Genomic DNA, 25,949 nt, shown 5'->3' on the forward strand with positions numbered 1-25,949 from the left:
CACTAACGCCCTTCCGCCACTAACACCCTGGCAGCACTAACACCCTGCCGGCACTAACACCCTGGCAGCACTAACACCCTGCCGGCACTAACACCCTGGCAGCACTAACACCCTGCCGACACTAACACACTGGCAGCACTAACACCCTGCTGCCACTAACACACTGGCAGCACTAACGCCCTGCCGACACTAACACACTGGCAGCACTAACACCCTGCTGCCACCAACACACTGGCAGCACTAACTCCCTGGCAGCACTAACGCCCTGCCAACACTAACACCCTACCAGCACTAACGCCCTGCCGCCACTAACACCCTGGCAGCACTAACGACCTTCCGCCACTAACACCCTGGCAGCACTAACACCCTGCCGGCACTAACACACTGGCAGCACTAACACCCTGGCAGCACTAACACCCTGCCGGCAATAACACACTGGCAGCACTAACACACTGGCAGCACTAACACCCTGCCGGCACTAACACCCTGGCAGCACTAACACCTTGGCAGCACTAACGCCCTGCTGGCACTAACACACAGGCAGCACTAACACCTTGGCAGCACTAACACCCAGGAAGCACTAACACCCTGCCGGCACTAACACCCAGGAAGCACTAACACCCTGGCAGCACTAACACCCTGGCAGCACTAACACCCAGGCAGCACTAACACCCTGGCAGCACTAACACCCAGGCAGCACTAACACCCTGGCAGCACTAACACCTTGGCAGCACTAACACCCTGGCAGCACTAGCACCCTGGCATCACTAACACCCTGGTTCATTAGGCACACGTGTGTAAATGCGTCGACTCATAACCACTGGACAAAATGGGCCCAGTCTGTAACATTCGAACGGCGTCAGGAAACAGCTTTCCATCTCAACTGTTGGTGCAGGCAGGAGGAAGGCAGTACGTGGGTGTGGGACTGGGACCGTTTGAAGAGTAATGGTTTGGGTTTGGACTGAAGGACTGGGATCTGTTTGGGGTGTGAGGGTTTGAGTTTGGATTGAAGGGCTGGGATCTGTTTGGGGTGTGAGGGTTTGGACTGAAGGACTGGGATCTGTTTGGGGTGTGAGGGTTTGGGTTTGGATTGAAGGACTGAGACCTGTTTGGGGTGTAATGGTATCACCATATGTTTCTAACCCTCCCACCAGTAGAGGCACATGAGGGTAATGAATTAGGGACGAGGACCGTTTATGCAGTTTCACTTTCAAACAGCTGGCATCGCCTTGGCGATTGTTAGGCTAATCAACAACCCAAATTATTCTGGAATGTGCTGAAGAGAAACCAGGGGAAAAAAGTTATGTTATGATAGCTCTGTGCTCTCCACTAATTTTCCCTCAGCAGGAACAGGCAAACCCTGAGCCTGAGTTTTACGCCTTACTGTACACAATGACACCGCAGAGGAGCTAGCAGAAAAATAGGATAGATTGGCTAGTTTTACCTCGTTATTACTGCCTGCCCAGAAACCAGTGTATCAGTGGACCATCACCCCAATCCAGCTCGATTAATACTGCCTGCCCAGAAACCAGTGCATCACAGCTCAGAGAGAGGCTGTGTATGAGGACGTGCTTGGGTCCTTCTCCTCGGTTCTTCTGAATAAAGGAATAAAGGAGTGCATTAGTGACAGGGGCAGGGGAAGCGGTGGGGCAGGTGATGTCCCTCTCTGCTGTTTGGGAGATGCCCATGGTGAGAGTGTGAATGGGGCAGCAGGGGCTGGGGGCGCTCATTAGCATATAAGTGCATTACATGCTAATGCTGAGGGAACACTGTCTACCCTTTGATTCCTGAGCCCCAGGCAGGAGCCCCACTTTTCCAGTGGGTGGTTTCCTGAAGGAGGGATGGAGCCTGGGGAGCAGGCTGTGGGGTGGGGGGTAGGCTGGGGGGGAGGAGGGGCAGGCTGCAGGGGTCTAGGCTGGGTAGTCAGCTGTGTGTGGGGGGGGTAAGAGGGCTGATGGCTGTCGCAGTCAACTTCTGAGTTTCTCTCACTGCTAGCCAGCTGGTTGGAGTGAAAAGTGGGACACCATCCCGCTAACCCCTCCAGGACCAGGAGGCTTCTAAATCCCCCCACCCTTCCTCCCGGTACTACTGTAAGTCTGAAGTACAATAAAGAGATACAATAAAGGAGTACAACCCAGGGAAAGTGTGTGATTGGATGGACCAAACCTTTAGAGGTCAGCTTGGTAAGGCTTGGTGCTTGGCACGTCCAACTGCACACTTTCACTGGGTTTAATTTACTAATACTCCATTTTCCCAGAGATATTCAAGCCAATAACAGTGTCATTTCCGATGTACACGTGGAATGTTAGATGTTAGGAAAACCGTCGACTTACCAGACTACATCCTCAAAGTTCGATTTACGTCTGTTTGGGGCAAATTTACCAGAAAAGCGACTGTAAGAGCAATGCACCTTCAGTCAGGCTTTCATGGTCTGATCCACCATCTTACATAACCTGCGCTTTGACCTGGTGGCATAACGCAGCGGAGTTGGAGATGAACGGCTGAGAGCTTCATCTCTAATCTGTGTGATACAGCTGGGTCCTGCCAGCATTCCCAGTGCACACCACCGCCAAGCATGCAAGACCACACCCAGCATGCAAGACCACCTCGCAGCCTGGCTATTTACAGCACCAAGTGGCAGAAATGACCCTCAGACCGGCCAGCTGCCAATCCTTTACCGCAGGGGGGAGACCAGTGGCTGCAGCGCTCAGGTGTCGTAAATCACTACCTGGTGCTGTGTGTACCTGTGCTGTGTGTACATGGTGCTGTGTGTACCTGTGCTGTGTGTACATGGTGCTGTGTGTACCTGTGCTGTGTGTACATGGCGCTGTGTGTACCTGTGCTGTGTGTACATAGTGCTGTGTGTACCTGTGCTGTGTGTACATGATGCTGTGTGTACCTGTGCTATGTGTACCTGGCAATGTGTGTACCTGTGCTGTGTGTACGTGGCAATGTGTGTACCTGTGCTGTGTGTATCTGCTGTTGTGTGTACTTGGTGCTGTGTGTACCTGTGCTGTGTGTACATGGTGCTGTGTGTACCTGTGCTGTGTGTACATGGTGCTGTGTGTACCTGTGCTGTGTGTACGTGGCAATGTGTGTACCTGTGCTGTGTGTATCTGCTGTTGTGTGTACTTGGTGCTGTGTGTACCTGGTGCTGTGTGTATCTGCTGTTGTGTGTACTTGGTGCTGTGTGTATCTGGTGTTGTGTGTACCTGGTGCTGTGTGTATCTGCTGTTGTGTGTACTTGGTGCTGTGTGTGCTGGTGTGTGTGTACCTGTGCTGTGTGTACTGGTGTGTGTGACTTGTGCTGTGGTGTCTGGCTGTTGTGTGTACTTGTGCTGTTGTACATGGTGCTGTGTGTACCTGTGCTGTGTGTACATGGTGCTGTGTGTACCTGTGCTATGTGTACGTGGCAATGTGTGTACCTGTGCTGTGTGTATCTGCTGTTGTGTGCACTTGGTGCTGTGTGTACCTGGTGCTGTGTGTAACTGCTGTTGTGTGTACTTGGTGCTGTGTGTATCTGGTGTTGTGTGTACCTGGTGCTGTGTGTATCTGCTGTTGTGTGTACTTGGTGCTGTGTGTGTCTGGTGTTGTGTGTACTTGGTGCTGTGTGTGTCTGGTGTTGTGTGTACTTGGTGCTGTGTGTGTCTGGTGTTGTGTGTACTTGGTGTTGTATGTACATGGTGCTGTGTGTACCTGGTGCTGTGTGTACTTGGTGCTGTGTGTACCTGGTGCTGTGTGTGTGTGGTGTTGTGTGTACATGGTGCTGTTTAAAAGCTGTGTGTACCTGGCACTTTAAATATTCCATAAAATGACTAAAAATAACACAGGAAGAGGGGAGTCATGTATTTCTCTCTGATGAGTGAAACAATGCTGTCAGGAATTAAACAGATAGGTGCTCTGCTTATTTTAATTGCTTTGTACTCCAGGCTTTCCTAAAAGGCATCTTAATTAAGAATTCATATTTGACTGATGAATGGCCCCCATGAACAGGCCATTTGCATTTCAGCCATTTATCAGACAACCTGTTCCAAAGCAACTTATATACCTTACATTCATCTTACAAACAGTACAGACATGCAGCTGAAGATTTACTGAAGCAATTCAGGTTAAAATTCCATTCTCAAGGAAAAAATAGTTATATTAAAAAGTTATCGTTATAGACAAAAGGTAAAGGTAACGACAGCATCCCACCTGGCTATCAAACTCATGTGTGAAGCTTAGGATGTGGCTGTATTCATGCTTTCACCTTCATTAAGACGTGGCTGTATTCAAGCGTTCACCTTCATTAAGACGTGGCTGTATTCATGCGTTCACCTTCATTAAGACGTGGCTGTATTCATGCGTTCACCTTCATTAAGACGTGGCTGTATTCATGCATTCACCTTCATCAAGACGTGGCTGTATTCATGCGTTCACCTTCATTAAGACGTGGCTGTATTCATGCGTTCACCTTCATTAAGACGTGGCGGTGCTTACCGGCTGTCTGGCCGCGCTGCTGAATGTGTTTATCGCCTGTAATTGGTTCACTTCCTGCTTCGTCAGGACATGCATTCCTGGCCTGATATTTAAGCCCCATTTTCCATTAGTTGGGAAATATTTAAGTGAAAGATATTATATAACGGAAAATATTTCAAGCATCTGCACTCGTTCAGAAGCTTTTAAAATGTATTTATCGGTGCCAGACATGGGCCCGCAGCATTTCGAGATGTTTTGTGGGGGATAGAAAGCAGAATTTTTGATTTAGCAGTATAAATTCCTGTTACCTCTCTACACACAATGTAAGTGAAGTACACTGCATCCTTGACATCTAAAAGTATTCATGAGCAGCAAATATGATTTTTAACATTTTAGTTCATGGAATCTAATGCTTGTGTAATGTTTTATTTTTACTTGGATGGTAGAAAAATACATTGAACAGATGAGTCTGAGTTTTAATTTTTAGGAGTGAATGAATTATTTTAACAGATGTATACTAAATCAGAACAAGTAACAATGGACAAGTAACAGGACATAGTTTCAGTTTAAGGGAGAAAGAAAACATATCACACAATAGATTTGACTAAAGTATATTTAATATCCAGATTCAATCGGTTCTGAATGCAATTCAAATGATAATACTTGTCAATAGAACTTATTTAAACATTGCTTCTTTAGTTACACTACTTCCACTCATAAGAGAAAAAAGGACCTTTCTATAAACAAAAGCTTTCTCAGTTCACTGAAGCCCAGAAACAAACAGGACAAATCATAAAAAGAAAAAATATAAATTAACAGTTGAAACCACTGCGTAAGATGCATGAAAAATAAAAGCACAGGAACCACACTGTGACGTGCAGACTTGAACAGTTCTTTAAACAGAACTACTGAGGAACAGAGAACAACGGACTCACATTCAGTCAAGATGGACCTCCAAGAAAAGATTTTAAATACACATTATAAATATGCAGTTTAAACTTTATGAAGGGCATGTTGTCTCCTTCACAGTGGCATCCCTCCTGTCTCCTAGGCAACCCAAAATGGAGGCCACAGATGGCAGCGCCAAGGACTGACTGACCAAACACACCACACTGGCAGTGCCCAGGACTGACTGTCCAAACACACCACACTGGCAGTGCCCAGGACTGACTGTCCAAACACACCACACTAGCAGTGCCAAGGACTGACTGTCCAAACACACCACACTGGCAGTGCCCAGGACTGAGTTTTGCCATTTCTGAGTGAATTCCCAGGAAAACTTCTGCTTTATTCCAGGAGTGAACTCCACATGGTGGATTGTGGGTCTTCTCCACACAAGACCATGTCCATAATGAGTCCAAACACGTTCTGTTCAGAACCAAACAGGAGCCTTCGCTTTCGTCTGATCCAGAGCTGGTGGGGAAGGAGAATGTGCCAGTAACACACAGACAGGGTGAGTACTGGTCAGTGAACTGAAATCCATCACTCAGGGGCCCCATGGACAGATCTGACTTTACGGCCCACCACCCCAGGGCACCCCATCCCTGCACAATCACAGCACGATTTTATTAGGGCCCCTGTCAGTCAGGGCCCGCAGAATCGTCCTAGCCCCTCCATACCGCAGCCTTGCCTTATGAGGGCCCCCCCATACCGCACCCCTGCCTTATGAGGGCCCCCCCAATCCGCACTCTGCCTTACTATGGTTCATCAAGTTTAAACACCTGACTGACTGCTACATCTTACATTACAGGCATTAGCAGACCCTTATCCAGACGACTTACACAACTTTACTACACTTACATTGTATCCATTTACAGCAGAATACTGACATGGGTTAGTACCTGCTCAGGTCAAACAGTGTCCTTCGTTAACCTGCGACCTTTGTACAGCAGTCTACACTGGACCTCCGCCACACTTAGTACCTATAAGCTTATTACAGGTTTGAATGTATTTTGAGTATGACAGTGGTGTATGATATAAAGTATGACAGTGGTGTATAATATAGACTAGGATAGTGGTGTATGATAGTGGTGTATGATATAGAGGATATGACAGTGGTGTATGATATAAAGTATGACAGTGGTGTATAATATAGACTAGGATAGTGGTGTATGATAGTGGTGTATGATATAGAGGATATGACAGTGGTGTATGATATAAAGTATGACAGTGGTGTATAATAGAGGATATGACAGTGGTATATGATATAGAGTATTACAGTGGTTATGATATAGAGAATGACAGTGGTGTATGATAGAGGATATGACAGTGGTGTATGATATAGTGTATGACAATGGTGTATGATATAGACTATGACAGTGGTGTATAATATAGAGGATATGACAGTGGTGTATGATACAGAGGATATGACAGTGGTGTATGATAGAGGATATGACAGTGGTGTATGTTATAGAGTATATCAGTGGTGTATGATAGAGGATATGACAGTGGCGTATGATATAGTGTATGATATAGACTATGACAGTGGTGTATGATATAGTGTATGACAGAGGTGTATGATATAGAGGATATTACAGTGGTGTATGATATAGTGTATGACAGAGGTGTATGATACAGAGGATATGACAGTGGTGTATGATAGAGGATATGACAGTGGTGTATGTTATAGAGTATATCAGTGGTGTATGATATAGAGTATGATAGTGGTGTATGATAGAGGATATGACAGTGGTGTATGATACAGAGGATATGACAGTGGTGTATGATAGAGGATATGACAGTGGTGTATGTTATAGAGTATATCAGTGGTGTATGATAGAGGATATGACAGTGGTGTATGATATAGAGTATATCAGTGGTGTATGATATAGAGTATGACGGTGTATGACAGTGGTGTATGATATAGAGCAGTGGTTCTCAACTCGGGCCAGAAAGGGCCAGTGTGGGTGCAGGCTTTTGTTCCAAGCAAGCAGTTACAAACCTGATTCTACTAATCAACCTTTGGAGTCTTTACTAAGGACCTTGATTAGTAGAATCAGGTGTGTAACTGCTTGGTTGGAACAAAAACCTGCACATACACCGGCCCTTTCTGGCCCGAGTTGAGAACCACTGATATAGAGTATGACGGTGTATGATAGTGGTGTATGATATAGAGGATATGACAGTGGTGTATGATATAGAGAATATGACAGTGGTGTATGATGTAGAGAATATGACAGTGGTGTATGATATAGAGTATATGACAGTGGTGTATGATATAGAGGATATGACAGTGGTGTTGATATAAGTATACAGGGGTAGATAAGAGTATGAAGTGGTGTATATGAGATATGAATGGATGTATAGGATATAAGTGGTGTATGATATATGAATGGTGATAGTGACAGTGGTGTATGATATAGAGGATATGACAGTGGTGTATGATATAGAGTATGATAGTGGTGTATGATATAGAGGATATGACAGTGGTGTATGATATAGAGTATATGACAGTGGTGTATGATATAGAGGATATGACAGTGGTGTATGATATAGAGTATGATAATGGTGTATGATATAGAGGATATGACGGTGTATGATATAGAGTATGATAGTGGTGTATGATATAGAGGATATGACAGTGGTGTATGATATAGAGTATGATAGTGGTGTATGATATAGAGTATGATAGTGGTGTATGATATAGAGGATATGACAGTGGTGTATGATATAGAGTATGATAGTGGTGTATGATATAGAGTATGATAGTGGTGTATGATATAGAGGATATGACAGTGGTGTATGATATAGAGTATGATAGTGGTGTATGATATAGAGTATGATAGTGGTGTATGATATAGAGGATATGATAGTGGTGTATGATATAGAGTATGATAGTGGTGTAGAGCAGTCGCGGATCCGCTCCAGTACTCACCCGACTCGTAAATGTCCACTGACCCGTGGAATGAAGCTGGCCAGCCATGTGCAGCGGCGTCCGGCTCGGACCGGCGGCCCTCGCAGGAAGGGGCGGGGCTTCCAGGCGGGCGCACGCCGGGTAGGAGCAGCGGGCCAAATCGAGCCTCCAGGGCGGGGCTGTGCCCGTGGTGCAGCATGTGATGGTGGGCATGGCGGGCGTGCACGTGGGGGTACATGTCGTGCATGTGGGGGTACCCAGCGCCGCCCTGAGGCCCCAGCGAGTAGTGCCAGGAGTCGGCGGGCACGGTGGGCGGAGGGGCAACGCCCGGCTGGGGCGGACCATGCCCCGCCCACGCTGCCGGTTCGGGGGACTGAAAGGCTCTGCTGGGAGAGAACTCGGGATGGAGCGAGGAGAGACGAGGACTGCCCTGGGGGGGGCACGCTGTACCCCAGAGGGGTGATGGGAAACCGCTGCACTGTCCCGACGCCCGTCCTCCCTCTGAAACAGAGACAGAGAGTAAGATACTGAGACACAACATCCACACAACATCCACACAAACCCAACACAACCCCCACACAACCCCACCCAAACCCCACACAACCCCACACAAACCCACCCAAACCCCACACAACCCCACACAAACCCAACACAAACCCACCCAAACCCCACACAAACCCAACACAACCCCCACACAAGCCCCACACAAACCCACCCAAACCCCACACAAACCCCCTATGGTCTACAGTCACTGCAGGGCAGAGAAGCAGAGCCTTCTAGAGGGGTTAGTATTCACAGAACACTGCCCTTCTTATATCACCTACATTTTTTCCACAATCTGAAATGTCAGGTCTTATTTGTGCCATTGCTGCTGCAGCCTCTGCCAGTCCAGCAGAGCAGAGACCAGCATGCGGCTCTTCCTTCACAGTGCTGGAGAAACGAGCAGTAGAGCAGGCAGACTACAGGGCCTGAGTGTCCAAACACACCACACTGGCAGGGCCCCAGTCAGCCAGAGGAGTACACTGAGACAGGGCAGGCCAGCTGCCTGAACCCGCCGTCCCTGGCGATGCTACAGCTACCTGAACCCGCCGTCCCTGGCGATGCTACAGCTACCTGAACCTGCCGTCCCTGGGTACTGCTATAGCTACCTGAACCCACCGTCCCTGGGTACTGCTATAGCTACCTGAACCCACCGTCCCTGGGTACTGCTATAGCTACCTGAACCCACCGTCCCTGGTGATGCTATAGCTACCTGAACCCACCGTCCCTGGGTACTGCTATAGCTACCTGAACCCACCGTCCCTGGTGATGCTATAGCTACCTGAACCCACCGTCCCTGGGTACTGCTATAGCTACCTGAACCCACCGTCCCTGGGTACTGCTATAGCTACCTGAACCTGCCGTCCCTGGGCGATGCTATAGCTACCTGAACCCAACGTCCCTGGTGATGCTATAGCTACCTGAACCCGCCGTCCCTGGCGATGCTACAGCTACCTGAACCTGTCGTCCCTGGGTACTGCTATGGCTACCTGAACCCAACGTCCCTGGTGATAATTATGTGCTATGTGACTATGGCGACGGGCACATGGGCTGTCTCCCACACTGAGCTGGAGGGGCACACTGCCAGCACAGTCAGTACCACCTGCACCCTGAGTCAGAGTCTAAAAGGGGGGGTCTCACCTCTCCAGAGCGCTCCAGGGGGGGCCCGTAGCACGCTCGGCTGGCTCAGAGCTCGGGAGAAGTGCTCATCCACCTCGTCCCCGATGTCCCCCTGGAAGTAGGTGAACAGGACACACCTGGAGCTCAGGTATTCAGCCTCTGCGGGACGCGGCTCCTTGGCCACACCCCTCCGCTCTGCCTGCTCCCTGGCCACGCCCCCCTGCTCCGCCTGCTCCCTGGCCACACCTCTCCGCTCCTCCAGCTCCCTGGCCTGCGTTTGCTTGCCATGCGAACACAGATCTGTAGACTCCTGCATCCTGCTGTGGGAGCAGAGCTTTGTCTGCTCAGAGAGAGAGAGGGAGGGAGGAGAGAGAGAGAGTGGGAGGGAGGAGGGAGGAGAGAGAGAGAGAGAGAGGATGGAGAGAGGGAGGGAGGGAGGGAGGGAGGGATGGAAGGAGGGAGAGAGAGGGAGGGAGGGTAGAGATGGAGGGAGGGAGAGAGAGGAGAGAGATAGAGAGAGGGAGGGAGGGAGGGATGAAGGGAGAAAGAGAGATAGAGAGAGGGAGAGAGAGAGAGAGGGAGGGATGGAAGGAGGGAGAGAGAGGGAGGGAGGGTAGAGATGGAGGGAGGGAGAGAGAGGAGAGAGATAGAGAGAGGGAGGGAGGGAGGGATGAAGGGAGAAAGAGAGATAGAGAGAGGGAGAGAGAGAGAGGGAGGGATGGAAGGAGGGAGAGAGAGGGAGGGAGGGTAGAGATGGAGGGAGGGAGAGAGAGGAGAGAGATAGAGAGAGGGAGGGAGGGAGGGATGAAGGGAGAAAGAAATAGAGAGAGGGATAGAGGGAGGGATGGAGGGAGGGAGAGAGAGTGAATGAGAGAGAGGGAGAGAGAGACGGACAGAGAGAGAGAGAGAGGTCTGAGTGGTGTGACAGGGACAGAGAGTCACCCATCTCTCACAGAAGGGACTCAGCTAGGAGACCCCCCCCCCCCCTCCCACACACACACACACACACACACCTGTTTCCTCCAGGGGTATATCCTCCCCTGGGCCACCACCATAGCAATTTGCCTTTTACAGTTGCTGTTCTCTGATGACACCTGTTCCAAGGGGGGGGGGGGGCTCCCCCTAAACAGTTGCCAGTACTCCAGTACCCTTCAGAGCAGTCAGTGACACCCCCCGCCCCCCACACCAAGGCCCAGGCTGGAACATATGTGCACGTACCACTTTAGCAAACATTTCTCCACAAACGGAACTCTGCGCTGCCCTTGTGGGACAGAGGAACGTTAAGTATCAGACACAGGCTCCATCCCAAGCGCACCCCTGCCCCCTTCCAGATCCCCTCGGCAGCCAGTCCGGTGTTTTAATAATGAACTACGTTAGCTTTTCAACTACGTCAGCTTTTCAACTTTTTAACGCCGTAGTGACGAACAACGCGATTTTAGAGAGTTAATGGTAAATTATTTTGCTTAAGATAGATGTAAAACTACTTTACAAAATCCCAAAATAAGTAGAGTAAGAACTGCTAACACGAATACAGAATAAAGTCATTAAAAGTTAAGTTAGTAAGCTTCCTCTATCCAACCAAGTGCTTCAGTAATACCTACCTTATGCCCATAAAGAAACTTCGCTCACTTGACAGTCCAGTTTTATGGAAACAACCGAAACTGCCGGATATAATTAATTACCTGTTTAACTATTCCATAGCATAAAGAGAGAGACAAAAAAAACTCCCCGAATGGATACAGAGCTTTACAGAGATTCCTTCTCTTTAAATGTAGTTCAGTAACTGAAGTGGGAAGGGAGGTAGGGACCCACCTGCTGCTGACGGTGGAAATACGCCGCGTTGTACGCTACCGCTGCTGCCGCAGCTGATGTCGCCGGCAGATAGCGATGAGCTCCATAACCCTGACGGTACACAACATCCAGACGACTCATGGCACTCTGCTTGTATCTCCGCGCGTTTGTGCAGAAAGATCAGCGCACCTCCGACTGAGACAGACCCGGGTAGGCATCCTCCCTATATAAACCTGAGTATGAACAAAGGCACCGCCGCTTGAAAAAAGAATTATTAGCATAAAAACAAAAGCGAGTCCATCGGATTTCTTCCCAGACCAAGTATCAAAAATAGAAAACGCAAGAGCACGACTACCCGAAACCTTCAAGTTTCCGTTGCCCTCTGATTGGAGGGAAGTTTGCATTTGCAGTAAATACCAATTGGAGAGCTTGCGCCGAGCAGCCGTACGCCCACCACCCGCTACTTCTATCCGCTTCGGAGCGGGCGGAGATGAAGTATGCATTGCGCAGTAACTTCTCAAGATTGTGGTAAACCATGTGTAGTTAAGATGGAAAAGTTACAGCGACATTTGGGCGCGGATTCGAATTCTTATTAGACCGCCGAGATTGCGTCCGGTTGTCCCATTTCAGAATAGGAGGCAAACAACGGGAGCTGAGCGCATACAGTCAAACAGTAGGGGCTTGGTTGGCCTGTTTTGAGACAAATGTAAGAAACTATAAAAGGAATACGTTTTTTGCATGAACGCAAATATTTGCAGAAGATATTTGCAGAAATCCCGTTAAGACTGTATGGTCATATCTCTAGTCTACTGCCCCATTAGGGTAAACATCTTTTTTTGTGTCACTAAGAAGCATAATTATGATTTTATTTGCACCCATTTACGCCATTGTGGACTTCCTCTGTGATTTTTAAAGCGCATATAGTACGGCCACCTGCTACCAACAGGCTGCGGAACCCTGAGCTCGGGTCTGAAAAAGGATTTTTTAAATATGGGATTCATCTTCACACACTGCCATGCTGTCCATTCGAGTCTGTCCTGTGCCAGATATCGAATCTTACTATTCTTAAGTAGAAATTTGTTTGCTCTCTAAAGGAATTTGCCTTTAAAACCGGGATTCACACCATTGCAAACAGAACACATGTATACACCTGTAAACAGTCAACACAATGAATAAATAAATACAACTTTTACAGTTTCAGCCACTTGTTAAGAAGTTTTATGTTTCTTGGAATAAATTCAGCGTTTGTATAGGTGAATGGTGATAAATGATATGAGCTTAATGACGTTTCTCCTAGAAGTTCTTTACTAACGGGAAACATCACTCTTCTTTGAGATAAAGATCTCTCTGTACAGCTCATTTTATATGAATCCATATGATCCATTGAATTTACTAATCTGAAAGTGCGATTTCGACTTGCTCCTAATATGGTATTTCTGCTATATAATTAGACACAACCAATCATTTACTTTGTTGGATCTTACTGTATGCTTATATGTACTAATCATGTACCAATAAGATGTAGAATTATGTATGCTATTGGTATAACACTTTTTTGCTTATGCAAAGCAGGGACTGCACCTGTTTTGTTCTGTTCCTATTCCTTATGTGGATATTCCTCATGGTGCCTGGTTATTATAAGGGGAGAATTTTCTCTGCTCAACAAGAGGTTAGCAGAGGCCTAACCCCTGACTTTATATTATCTTCTGCCGGTTAAAGAGCTTTTAATGTATGTTTGAGTTTTCTTCATTCTCATTGGTGGCATCTCAGCTTAAACACTGTTTCTGCTCTTTTAAAAATATGTTTTTAATAGACTGAGCCCATGAAAACCGGAACATTGGTTCATTTCCAGTGTCTGTCCATCCATCCATTATCTATACCCGCTTATTCCTGGTCTGTCCATCCATCCATTATCTATAACGCTTATTCCTGGTCTGTCCATCCATCCATTATCTATACCTGCTTATTCCTGGTCTGTCCATCCATCCATTATCTATAACGCTTATACCTGCTATGTCCATCCATCCATTATCTATACCTGCTTATTCCTGGTCTGTCCATCCATCCATTATCTATACCTGCTTATTCATGGTCAGGATCAGAGGGAGTGTCCCCATGTCTGTATTTATTTATTTATTTGGTAACACTTTACAATAAGGTCACATGAATTGGCATTAACTAACGTATTAGATACATGATTATTTATACATTAGCAAAACATAGGATAGACTTATAATTAGTGAAATGTTAACAAATACAATAACTGTTTTTTAATTCCAGTATGAATTATTGGTGTACAAATACATTAACAAATCTGTACTGATTAACTTTTCAGTAGTTAGTAGTTAACAACTGCATTAGTTAATGCCAGTTCATGTGAGTGTGTTGTAAAGTGTTACCATTTATATGTTTAGTTTGTGGTCAGATAAGTTACCAGCACACATCATGTTGACAACCCTTTTAATGTTAAACTACTATTAGGCTCTTTTCTTCAGGACACTTTCTCTGCTCTCGGTTTGGTCATATTTCTTAGCTCGATAAAATTATGCTCCTGTTGTCTTTCATTTGGAGAGAGAAGCGGGAGCCTCCTTTTTGGTCAAGCAGCTCAGGGCAAAGTCTTCATCAGACGCGTACGTATTCCATACATATTCATCTTTATTTTATTAGTACTGCACCTGGCCCCGGAACTGTCGCCCTGTTAGTTTTCCCTTCAGCAACACTGGTGCTTTCTCTCATCTCCCTATTTTAAACAAACGAAAAAAACAAAAAGAAGTATTCTTGTCTCAACCAGTTCATGCCATCAGACCAATACACTGTACATTTGGTTGTTGATGGAGACGTAGAAAACAAACACAATGACATTTTTCAGCTGGTGAGGGCCTCTGCTGCCCCCTGCTGCTCAGAGGGCAGAGATGAAAGGTCAGAGGCGCACTGCTGACTCTTGGACAGTGATTCCATCTCAGGAGGGATGTCCTAGTTTAAGCTGCAATGCAAATGTTTTGATGTCAGCTCCTCTGCATGTTCACGTGCATTATGATTCCTGAGAATACAAAAAAAAAAATGCGGTAACTGCCATGGTGCATTGTGGTCCATAGTTTGGGTGACTTTTAACCCCTGCACCTCTGTCTGTACAGCCGGCGGTTCAGTTACCTGCCATGGCTCTTTCTGTCCTCTGCCCCACCTGTCTGTTACCCCCTCTGCTTTTCACCTGTCTGTTACCCCCTCTGCTTTTCACCTGTCTGATCAAAGCAAAAAAGGCATTAAGAAGAATGTTTCTGTGTGCACAGCGTTTATCTTGGGCTGTTGCCTTATTAGTATTATATGCTCAGTACACATGCTGTCGAGGATGAATAGCCTATATCCATTTTATTTGTATAATAGGCACTACAAAATTAAGATTAAGCACCTTGTTCAGTGTTTAAATAAAATTATGTCCAATGGTGGTTGAACTTTTTAAGGGCGACATAGCTCAGGAGGTAAGAGCGGTTGTCTGGCAGTCGGAGGGTTGCCGGTTCGATCCCCACCCTGGGCGTGTCGAAGTATCCCTGAGCAAGACACCTAACCCCTAACTGCTCTGGTGATTGAGAGGCATCAATTGTAAAGCGCTTTCGATAAAAGCGCTATATAAATGCAGTCCATTTACCATTTACCATTTTTAAGCTTACTTTCATGGCCTCTACTTCACATGAATACAATTGCAAATATACACATAAATTAGTACTGTTATTATATGAACCCCAGATGAAGTATTTTTTGTTGTGTCAAGCTCAGTACAAGTAAATGGCCTTTTAAAGGACAGGTTGATAAATGCTTGAAGTGCTTTACCTTTGTTTTAATTTCTCACAGAGCTGCCATATGGGCCCATTTAATGGTGCTGTTGCTTCTGTAGCACACAGAAGTTCAGCATGATCTTTTTTTCTATAATTACAATCTAAGCCTCAGCCTGCAGGCGAGCTCTTCCTGAAGTGGCTCTTACGGGTCCTGATGGCGGCGCAGACCTTAAAGTGCCAGCTCTAATTATATGACTTTTAAAGTGAGAGTCTGTAGAAGATCCAAGGTACCGGTGGGTCCGCTGCACTGCGTGCGCAGGCATGCTCTTAAAAAGCAGTGGCGTAATGTCGGATAATGGCATCATACTGTAGGAGGTTTTATTTACATATTCTCAGGCCCCGGGCCCTTTGAAGCTCTGTTTATAAGTGGCCCTTCAGGGGCCTGTGGAACATCGGCTGGCTGTCCTGACGGCTGGTACCACACAGTGTTTAACTCCTGCTGGGTGAACAGCGTTTGAGGTGAAGTATTATTTAGCATCTTATTAATGAGGCTTTTAAGATGACACTGTGAAGTGTCTGCTTGAATCTCAGATTCTGCTGATATAAACTTTGTGGTTTAAGAGCTATAATTTGTTACAGGCACTGCGAGGTGCATCATTTCAGTCCGCAATGTATGCCGTTTTGATGTGAAAATAATATTTGAAATAATGGGATTGGATGTCTTCGTGCTTCTAGAAATATCCCCTGTTTTTGGTGAAATGGTACACTTCCTAATAGGGGGAATCAGATATTTCATTTAAAGGGTTAATGTCAAACCCCTCAGTATTTGCGTTACGGTTGATACCGCATCTGCACTTGCAGTCAATCCTAGCCTGCATGTAGCCCGCCAGATAGGCCTGCATGTAGCCCGCCGGATAGGCCTGCATGTAGCCCGCCGGATAGGCCTGCATGTAGCCCACCGGATACGCCTGCATGTAGCCCACCGGATAGCCCTGCATGTAGCCCACCGGATAGGCCTGCATGTAGCCCACCGGATAGCCCTGCATGTAGCCCACCGGATGGGCCTGCATGTAGCCCGCCGGATAGCCCTGCATGTAGCCCGCCGGATAGGCCTGCATGTAGCCCGCCGGATAGGCCTGCATGTAGCCCGCCGGATGGCCTGCATGTACGCGGATAGCCTGCATGAGCCCCGGATAGCCTGCATGTAGCCCGCCGGATAGGCCTGCATGTAGCCCGCCGGATAGGCCTGCATGTAGCCCGCCGGATAGGCCTGCATGTAGCCCGCCGGATAGGCCTGCATGTAGCCCGCCGGATAGGCCTGCATGTAGCCCACCGGATAGGCCTGCATGTAGCCCGCCGGATACGCCTGCATGTAGCCCGCCGGATACGCCTGCATGTAGCCCGCCGGATACGCCTGCATGTAGCCCACCAGATAGGCCTGCATGTAGCCCACCGGATAGGCCTGCAGCCCGCCAGATAGACCTGCAATGTCTGGCAATGTTTGAATGAGTGCTAATGATGATGAAAAAGGCTGAGAATAATTATTCAATTCAGTTCATTTCAATTCAAGTATATTTGTATAGCTCTTTTTACAGAGACACTATCACAAAGATGCTTTACAGTGGAAATATAAAAGAAAATTAGGCAAAACAGGCCTGAACTCCCAAAAAGCAAGAAATTGAAGTAAAAAAACAAAAAAAACAATCATCATAGTGCCAAGAAAAAACTTCCAGGAGGAACCGGGCTGTAGAGGGGAGCCCATTCCTGCTGTCCGGCCCGGTGTGGCAGGTAAGATGGAGAGAACGGTCGCAGAACTGTAATGAAGGACCTAGCAGAGCGAATGGGTGGGCAGGTTACAGCACAGTTAGAACAGAGAGTGAAGTACGCAGCGCAGGCAGAGAGGAGTGCAGTAATGTGCAGTTCAGAGGGTGATGCATCAAGGCCTCCAGGACGCTTCATGATGTCCGATAGAACCAGGGGAGGGACAGGGCAGGAGCCCCCTGGAAGAAAACAGAGAAGAAGAATTAGACACTGTATAATTAATTTATGAGTTTAACTGTGGCATATGTAGAGGCCTGAGGGAAAGCTCCAGTGTGGTGTGTTATGGCAGCATGCATAAAATATGGGAAGAAAGGGGTCATACACAAGCATGAGAGTGATCCTGAGCAAGCTGTAACCCCAACACAGGACCGCAGACCTCAGCGTTTACGTGCAGTGGCAGAACAACAGCACCGTGAGCTCAGCCCAGCCCAGCTCAGCCCAGCCCAGCCCAGCTCAGCTCAGCTCAGCTCAGCCCAGCCCAGCTCAGCCCAGCCCAGCTCAGCTCAGCTCAGCTCAGCCCAGCTCAGCCCAGCCCAGCCCAGCCCAGCCCAGCTCAGCTCAGCCCAGCTCAGCCCTGCTCAGCCCAGCTCAGCTCAGCTCAGCTCAGCTCAGCTCAGCCCAGCCCAGCCCAGCCCAGCCCAGCCCAGCCCAGCCCAGCCCAGCCCAGCTCAGCTCGGCCCAGCTTAGCTCAGCTCAGCCCAGCCCAGCTCAGCTCAGCTCAGCTCAGCCCAGCTCAGCCCAGCTCAGCCCAGCCCAGCCCAGCCCAGCTCATATACCAGCTCTATGGTTCTGATTTACCCGTCCCAGACATCTTTAACTGTGAGATTGACTAAAGAGGTGAGTTTTGATCCTAAACTTAAAGACAGAGAGTGTGTCTGAAGCCCAAACTGTAAAAGAAATACAAAATTAAATGACACGAAGCCTGTGGCAGACCACAACGCATAATCCCTGGAAATAAAATGAAAAGTGCTGCAGGATTTCAGTCTAGAGCAGCAGCTTGATGACAGAACTGCAGCTTTCTGTTCTGTATAAACAAGAGGACATGGATCAGGATTACAACAGTAACTCAGAGAAAGAAGAATAAGCTTGCGATGCAAAGAATAGAACTGACTGATGTCTCAGCCGGCTGCAATATCCATGTCATTTGGTTTGGCACCGGTCCGGGGGGATATTCTCTTCGCTTATAGAAGTCATTCATCTGAAACTTGGTGCAGAATAGTTTTCTGTGTCATTAACAGCCTGTTATTTTATTTGGGTTCGACGGGGTGAAAGGGAATTGCGATACTTAGCGTTGATGCGTTAAGAAAGCGTTAATGACGCCTTTATTTCCTGTTTAATTCTCAGACGCGGTGCTAATTGCTGAAGAGAGGAAATCCCCGCAGACGCAGTCCGGATTTGGGCCTGATTGTCAGCCCTCGTTCCTCTCGGGGTGTTGTCTGGCCTGTGGACCGCGGGGCTGTCTGTGCCGCGGCAGGCTGGCGGATGAGCGGGAGTGACCTGCCGCTCGTTTCCTCGCCGCTCGTTAGGCCCAGGAGAGCGAGTGCGCGTGAGATCGCCGGCCGTCGGCGCCGTGCAGGCAGCTGATCACTGGCCGTCGGTGCCGTGCAGGTGGCTGATCGCCGGCCGTCGGCGCCGTGCAGGCAGCTGATCACTGGCCGTCGGTGCCGTGCAGGTGGCTGATCGCCGGCCGTCGGCGCCGTGCAGGTGGCTGATCACCGGCGGGGGAAGCCGCGGCGCTCAGGTGAGCTCCATCCGCTGCTGGTGTCTCCTTCGTCACCTGGCTCGGCGTTTGATAAATTTAGTTCTTTTTAGGCGTTTAAATGCAGATTAGCCAGAAATGATGAGACGCCGTGAATAACAGCTTGAACATTCTCAGCTGGTTCGTACTCTGCGTGAGAGCGTCGAGTTCTGAGTTATTGCATGAAAGAGGAACTGTGAAGTCATTAGGAACCAAATTCAGCTGTTTGAAGTGAACACTCATTTCTCAGTCTTCTTATTTTTAAGGCCTGAGTGATATGAAATAAAACGGTAAATAAATAAATAAAACAACCAGTGGGCAGCTTGACATTCTATATATTTTCAAAAGGATTTTGAAGAAATACCCTGATTTAAATGAGCAGAACTCTGACCTGAGGGGTATGTATGCATATATGTGCTCATAAGTATCCTTATGAATGCAGTTATTGTACTGCAACAAATAATTCAAGTGCCATGCGCAGAGCCAAATTAAATCATATTTGCTGGAGGCTCTGATATTTATGGCTACTTATTCAGCTGTTTGTTTTCAGCCTCTCCAGACTGATGCAGGGGGGCCCAGCGTGGGTGATGCTGGGGGGGGCAGCGTGGGTGATGCTGGGAGGGGCAGCATGGGTTAAAGTCGTTCCTGAGCCTGAGTCTACACTTCACAGGCCTAATTCATTATATGTGTCCCCGTATGCATTTTAATGTCCCTTCATATATTGAGTTGAAGACATAAAAATTTTACTGCACACATTGTCGCCATCCACCCTGATTTGTTTGTGACATATGCAAAACCAAATTTATGTAAAGGCATTTATGTCTTTTCATATGAGGATTTTAAGAAAAAATCCTCATATGAAGAATCTTTTAAATAAATATCTTGAAGGAACATTGCTGAACCACCTTCATTAGAGAATTCTGGGGGATGAGTGAGCTTCATTAGAGTGTTCTCTGGGATGAGTGAGCTTCATTAGAGAATTCTGGGGGATGAGTGAGCTTCATTAGAGTGTTCTCTGGGATGAGTGAGCTTCATTAGAGAATTCTGGGGGATGAGTGAGCTTCATTAGAGAATTCTGGGGGATGAGTGAGCTTCATTAGAGCATTCTGGGGGATGAGTGAGCTTCATTAGAGTGTTCTCGGGGATGAGTGAGCTTCATTAGAGCATTCTGGGGGATGAGTGAGCTTCATTAGAGAATTCTGGGATGAGTGCTCAGAGCTTCTCTGAGTCAGTAGCTTCATAAGCTCGGGATCAGTGAGCTTCATTAGAGAATTCTCTGGGATGAGTGAGCTTCATTAAAGAATTCTCAGGGATGAGTGAGCTTCATTAGAGCATTGTCTGGGATGAGTGAGCTTCATTAGAGAATTCTCTGGGATGAGTGAGCTTCATTAGAGCGTTCTCTGGGATCAGTGAGCTTCATTAGAGAATTCTGGGGGATGAGTGAGCTTCATTAGAGAATTCTGGGGGATGAGTGAGCTTCATTAGAGCATTCTCTGAGATGAGTGAGCTTCATTAGAGAATTCTGGGGGATGAGTGAGCTTCATTAGAGAATTCTGGGGGATGAGTGAGCTTCATTAGAGCATTCTCTGGGATGAGTGAGCTTCATTAGAGCGTTCTGGGGGATGAGTGAGCTTCATTAGAGTGTTCTCAGGGATGAGTGAGTTCTTCATTTTTGTGCTTCATGGAAGCCGATCTGTTCTGGAAGGCTCTGGACTGTTGCGTCACCAGAATCACACTCCTGGCCTGTTTTTCTACCTGTTCATTAGTCCTACAAACTGCAGGACTGTTTGTGTGTGTGTGTGTGTGTGTGCCTGTGCGTGTGCGTGTGTGCCTGTGTGTGTGTGTGTGTGTGTGTGTGTGTGCCTGTGCCTGTGCGTGTGTGTGTGTGTGTGTGTGTGCCTGTGTGTGTGTGTGTGTGTGTGTGTGTGTGTGTGCCTGTGTGTGTGTGTGTGTGTGTGCCTGTGTGTGTGTGTGTGTGTGTGTGTGTGCCTGTGTGTGTGCGTGTGTGTGTGAGTGTGTGTGCATGAGTGTGAGTGTGTGTGTGTGTGCATGTGAGAAAGAGAGAGTGAGAGACAGAAAGAGGGAGAAAGACAGAGAGAAAAGAACAATGGCGATCTTTGCTCATTTGGTGTGCGTAGAGACATGATTGGGACAGAAATAGATAAATGCGTTTTTGGATAATTTTGGGAGTATTTGTTTTGTTCCGGACAAACTGCTTGTGTGGCTCTTTGTGATGAGAAGATGAAAGCACACTCAGCAGTTTGTAAGGTGCTTGAGCTCGTCAGTATCGGACAGAATGAAGTAAATTGAGTGAAGGGGAGCAGGGCAGTAAGAACAGGACACAGCTGAAAGGAAGCCTGTTTGTGGAAGTAGATGTTAATGAGTGAAGGCCTAATGGAGCACTTACGCTCATTAATCATGAATCCCTGGACTGGCGGGGTGACGAACGGTGCGGGGGCCAGTGGGGGGTGGGGGCCGGTGGGGGGCTGGTGGGGGGCCGGTGGGGCATGGGGGCCGGTGGGGAGCTGGTGCGGTGCGGGATGGGGGCTGGTGCGGTGCGGGATGGGGGCTGGTGCAGTGCGGGACAGGGGCTGGTGCAGTCTGGGACGGGGGCTGGTGCAGGGTGTGCGGCGTTGGGGCATGGTGCGGGGGGTGTGGAACGTGGGGTGTGTGGAGGGGGTTGGGGGGGTGTGGTGCATGGTGCGGGGGGGGGGGGCGGGGGGCATGGAGAATGGGGTGTGGGGCGTGTGGAGGGGGGTGGGGGTGGAGGGGTGTGGGGCGTGGGGTGTTCTGAGCTGTGATGCCCTCTGCTTTCTAGAAAAAATAACAGACTGTCTGTTCTCCCTTTTTAAAAGTCCACTGAATGGTAATTGGCAAATAGTCACATTTTGTGATGGTTTAGCACCATTTCACATTTTATCATATTTTGTACTGTGTATTTAACTCTTTCAGACCTCTACAACAGTAAGACTCAATTAATTCTGTTGGATTTATTGAACTCTGTTTGACAGAAAGCTCAATGTGTCCAAACTGAAAGTTGTCAAAAATGAATTTCTCTGATACTGATAATTGACTTGATCATGATAACAATTTGTTGTTTTGTTTTCTGGAAGTTCAAATATGTATTAAACTGAACTCCAGGGAAAATGTTTAATTAGGCATATCATGCACACAGCAAGTCTGTGGACAAGTGATTTATAAATACTTACTGCACGCAACAATATTCCATGTGTTTTAATTTCTTGGAGAAACACCCTGGGTGACTTTTAATGGGTTTGTGTTCCTGTACAACCAGGGAATCGGGACACTGAAGGCTGGAGTTCCTTGAGGGACACAATGCATTCTGGCTTTGGTTCCAGCCAATTAACCAGTGCCTTAATTGTTTTAGCTCACATTTAACTCCTTTTTGTCCGGAAGCCGAGATATTTAATGGAGAAACTATTTCTTCAAAGGCAAATATTATACATTTGCATTTATATTAAATAAAAAGTGATTTAAAATGACACTCGTAGCATTCGTTCTAAAGCGGTTTAATCTTATACCCTGTGTTCCGTGTAAATTGCTGAACAGGAAAAAATTATGATTTTCATTTGTTGGTTTTTCTGATTTTAGTTTTTCCTTGTGTTTTATATAACTTTAACCCTTTAAATAAGCATATTGTGTCACAGTATTGTTTGGTTTAATCTCATTTTAAATTAAACGTTTCCGCTTTTACTGTTACACCAATCATCCATATAAATGTGACTTTTAATTGCATCCGACACACAAAAGAGCCTCATTCCTCTCGCGCTGCTGGTCCAGCCCGCTGCCGTACTCATCTTTAATTGGTCGGCCCTGTTGCTGACCGTCTTAAAGAACTGACCAGGCTATCACAGCTATCAGGCGAAACCGATCAGTCCTGGTCTGTGAACACTGCCTAATTGTGTATCCTGCTTCTAAAAACCTCATTTAGCTGATTTTGCGATAATGCAGGACTGAATCGTGGCTAAATTAATCGTTGGATTTAATTCCAAGGATCCTCTCTGTTTATGCAGAAGGGCACCCGTTTCTGGAATCTTTGCACTTCAATGCAGGCTTATAATTGATGGCATGTATGTCATTTAAAATGGTAGGACAGTAATTGCAGTGTGTTAAATATAGCCCGGGTGAATAAACACGTGCTGTCTTTGTCAGTGGAATGTTCTCATTTTGCGCTTCTGAAAAAGCTGCTTAAAAAAAAGATGATTTGTTCAGCAATGCTTTTCACACCCTGAGAGTAAGACCCCTAGTCTTATTCTCAGAAACATGGAAACATCAGATTTGGATATGCAAGGTTTCTACCTCTTCCATAAAGGACTCAGAGATGTGTGATCGCCCTCTCATCCCGTCTGGAGGACTCAGACTCAGAGATGTGCGATCGCGCCCTCGTCCTGTCTGGAGGACTCAGACTCAGAGATGTGCGATCGCGCCCTCGTCCTGTCTGGAGGACTCAGAGATGTGCGATCGCGCCCTCGTCCTGTCTGGAGGACTCAGAGATGTGTGATCGCCCCCCTCGTCCTGTCTGGAGGACTCAGAGATGTGTGATCGCCCCCCTCGTCCTGTCTGGAGGACTCAGACTCAGAGATGTGTGATCGCGCCCTCGTCCTGTCTGGAGGACTCAGACTCAGAGATGTGCGATCGCGCCCTCGTCCTGTCTGGAGGACTCAGACTCAGAGATGTGCGATCGCCCCCCTCGTCCTGTCTGGAGGACTCAGACTCAGAGATGTGCGATCGCGCCCTCGTCCTGTCTGGAGGACTCAGAGATGTGCGATCGCCCCCCTCGTCCTGTCTGGAGGACTCAGAGATGTGCGATCGCGCCCTCGTCCTGTCTGGAGGACTCAGACTCAGAGATGTGTGATCGCCCCCCTCGTCCTGTCTGGAGGACTCAGAGATGTGTGATCGCGCCCTCGTCCTGTCTGGAGGACTCAGAGATGTGTGATCGCCCCCCTCGTCCCGTCTGGAGGACTCAGACTCAGAGATGTGCGATCGCGCCCTCGTCCTGTCTGGAGGACTCAGAGATGTGTGATCGCCCCCCTCGTCCCATTTGGGATAGCAGGGCACCGGCCCAAATTATATCTGTTCAGCAGGTCCCTGGGGTCCGGCTGAAGGACTCGTCCTCCAAACGTCCTTTTCACTTTAATAATTCCAATTCCCAATGCAAATAAAATTCATTTGCCACGGTTGAATAATGCTGGCTTCTGTTTAACCCTGGGGCTGCAGTTACTGAGGCTCAGGAGAAGCGCTACAGACTGCCCTGCTGGCTGTGTGGGAAAAGCACCTTGCCGATACTGCGGTCGCTGGACAAAGATCACCTGCGCATATCATGCTGTCATCCTTTCCTCAGTCTTCACCTGTTTACTGGCCACCATTTTCTGTGGATGAATTCTTTTAAAAACAAACCCAGCCATAGCCATTAATACCACCTCATTTAAAATCCAGCCCATTAATTGTGATGTCAATGTACCAAAAAATAAACAGGATGTGATGTCTTAAGTAGTCAAATGGAAAATAAAATTATCTTAACATGAAATTAATATCAAATGAAACAGAGCAGGGACAAGTGAACTCGTGATTAATCTAATTTAATGTCCTTTTGTGATTCGTCTCTAATGGAATAATGTAATTGGCATACACGCTGAACCAGCAATTTGGTTATTTCACTGGTGAATAATTAGAACTGGGTGATTCATTAGAAATGAATCAGGTTTCTAACTGTGTACATATTTAGTACTCAAAGAAATGCAGACGATGTTATCTGCCACAGCAGCAGCAATATGCAGGACGGAGGGAATGGGGAGAGACATGCCGGATCTCCACAGGGGTGATAATCTCTCATTACCCACAATCCCCTGCTGGCCCCTAAGAGCGCGGTGTGTGACCATCCTGCGTTTGATTCTTCCCAGGGGCTGTAGAAGTGGAGTCACTCACTCGATATATTACCTCCTCGCCCCTCCGCCCTCCGCTCAGCCGAGGCGAAGGCATCCATCTCGCAGAGAAAGCAGTCCCTGCTCTGCCCTTCATCCGGATGCATCTCTGTCTCCTTTACAGCCGCGTATGACAATAACTCAGCCTTATTGCATAATAATAACGCGCCTCTAATGCTGCCCTCCTGAGAGTTAACTGCAGCACTGAACGCTCCTCAGATCATTCATCATGATATGTATTTTTACACATATTAGATTTTATTTCAATCTGTTGCAATGTAAAGATAAACAAAGGCGTTATTTTTCTAGAAATATCCCTACCATGCAATCTCTTCTGAATCACATTTAAATTAAAATTACAATTACAATTAAAAAAGAAACAATGGACAGGTTTTTCCAGTGCAACCTTTCATGCCCTCACACACACACACAAACACACACAGGCACACACACCCACACACACACACACACGCACACAGGCACACACACACACGCACGCACACAGGCACACACACACACACACGCACACGCACACACGCACGCACACAGGCACACACACACACAAACACACACAGGCACACACACACACACACATGGCTTAACTCTGAGCATTACAGCGCTGTGCAGAAGGACACCACTGCCCTCCACATCTCAGATCCCTGCTGACAGATCAGGCTGATCCAGTCAGGGTCTACTGAAGACCACAAAACTGTGAAACAGGCAAACTGTGAGCCAGGACAGCAGACCAGTCACAGTCACTGGGAATAGTGGCAGTACCCCAGTCTCCTGCCCCAGGAAGCTGCAGATGTCCCTGGCCCTGGGGGTGGGGGGTGCATCCCTGCATGTGTTTTTGTGAAACTCCCCATGACATTGCATCGCATTGCATTAATTTAGCAGATCCTCTTATCCAGAGTGTC

At 47.6% G+C, this 25,949-nt stretch overlaps 2 protein-coding genes across 3 annotated transcripts; both read right to left on the reverse strand.

Moving 5' to 3' along the window:
* Positions 1-5,057: 5,057 nt before the first annotated feature.
* On the reverse strand, positions 5,058-12,362 carry vgll3 (vestigial-like family member 3). 2 transcript variants are annotated; one of them, XM_064311152.1, is made up of 4 exons: positions 11,783-12,362; positions 9,992-10,313; positions 8,333-8,812; positions 5,058-5,871 (listed from the first exon to the last, which is right to left on the reverse strand). In XM_064311152.1, the coding sequence occupies exons 1-4, from the start codon at positions 11,900-11,902 to the stop codon at positions 5,831-5,833; spliced, it is 963 nt and encodes a 320-aa protein (XP_064167222.1). In that variant the 5' UTR covers positions 11,903-12,362; the 3' UTR covers positions 5,058-5,830. The 2 variants fall into 2 exon arrangements, with proteins under 2 accessions (XP_064167222.1, XP_064167223.1); XM_064311153.1 differs by having other exon boundaries at positions 9,992-10,310; positions 11,783-12,357.
* Positions 12,363-14,626: 2,264 nt separating this feature from the next.
* LOC135241317 (keratin-associated protein 21-1-like) lies at positions 14,627-16,975 on the reverse strand. The gene is made up of 3 exons (XM_064311574.1): positions 16,741-16,975; positions 16,404-16,690; positions 14,627-14,656 (listed from the first exon to the last, which is right to left on the reverse strand). Exons 1-3 carry the CDS (start codon positions 16,973-16,975, stop codon positions 14,627-14,629), a joined length of 552 nt encoding a protein of 183 aa, XP_064167644.1.
* Positions 16,976-25,949: the final 8,974 nt, after the last annotated feature.

This window comes from Anguilla rostrata, chromosome 15 (genome assembly GCF_018555375.3).
Source record: "Anguilla rostrata isolate EN2019 chromosome 15, ASM1855537v3, whole genome shotgun sequence".
NCBI classification, from domain to species: Eukaryota; Metazoa; Chordata; class Actinopteri; order Anguilliformes; family Anguillidae; genus Anguilla; species Anguilla rostrata.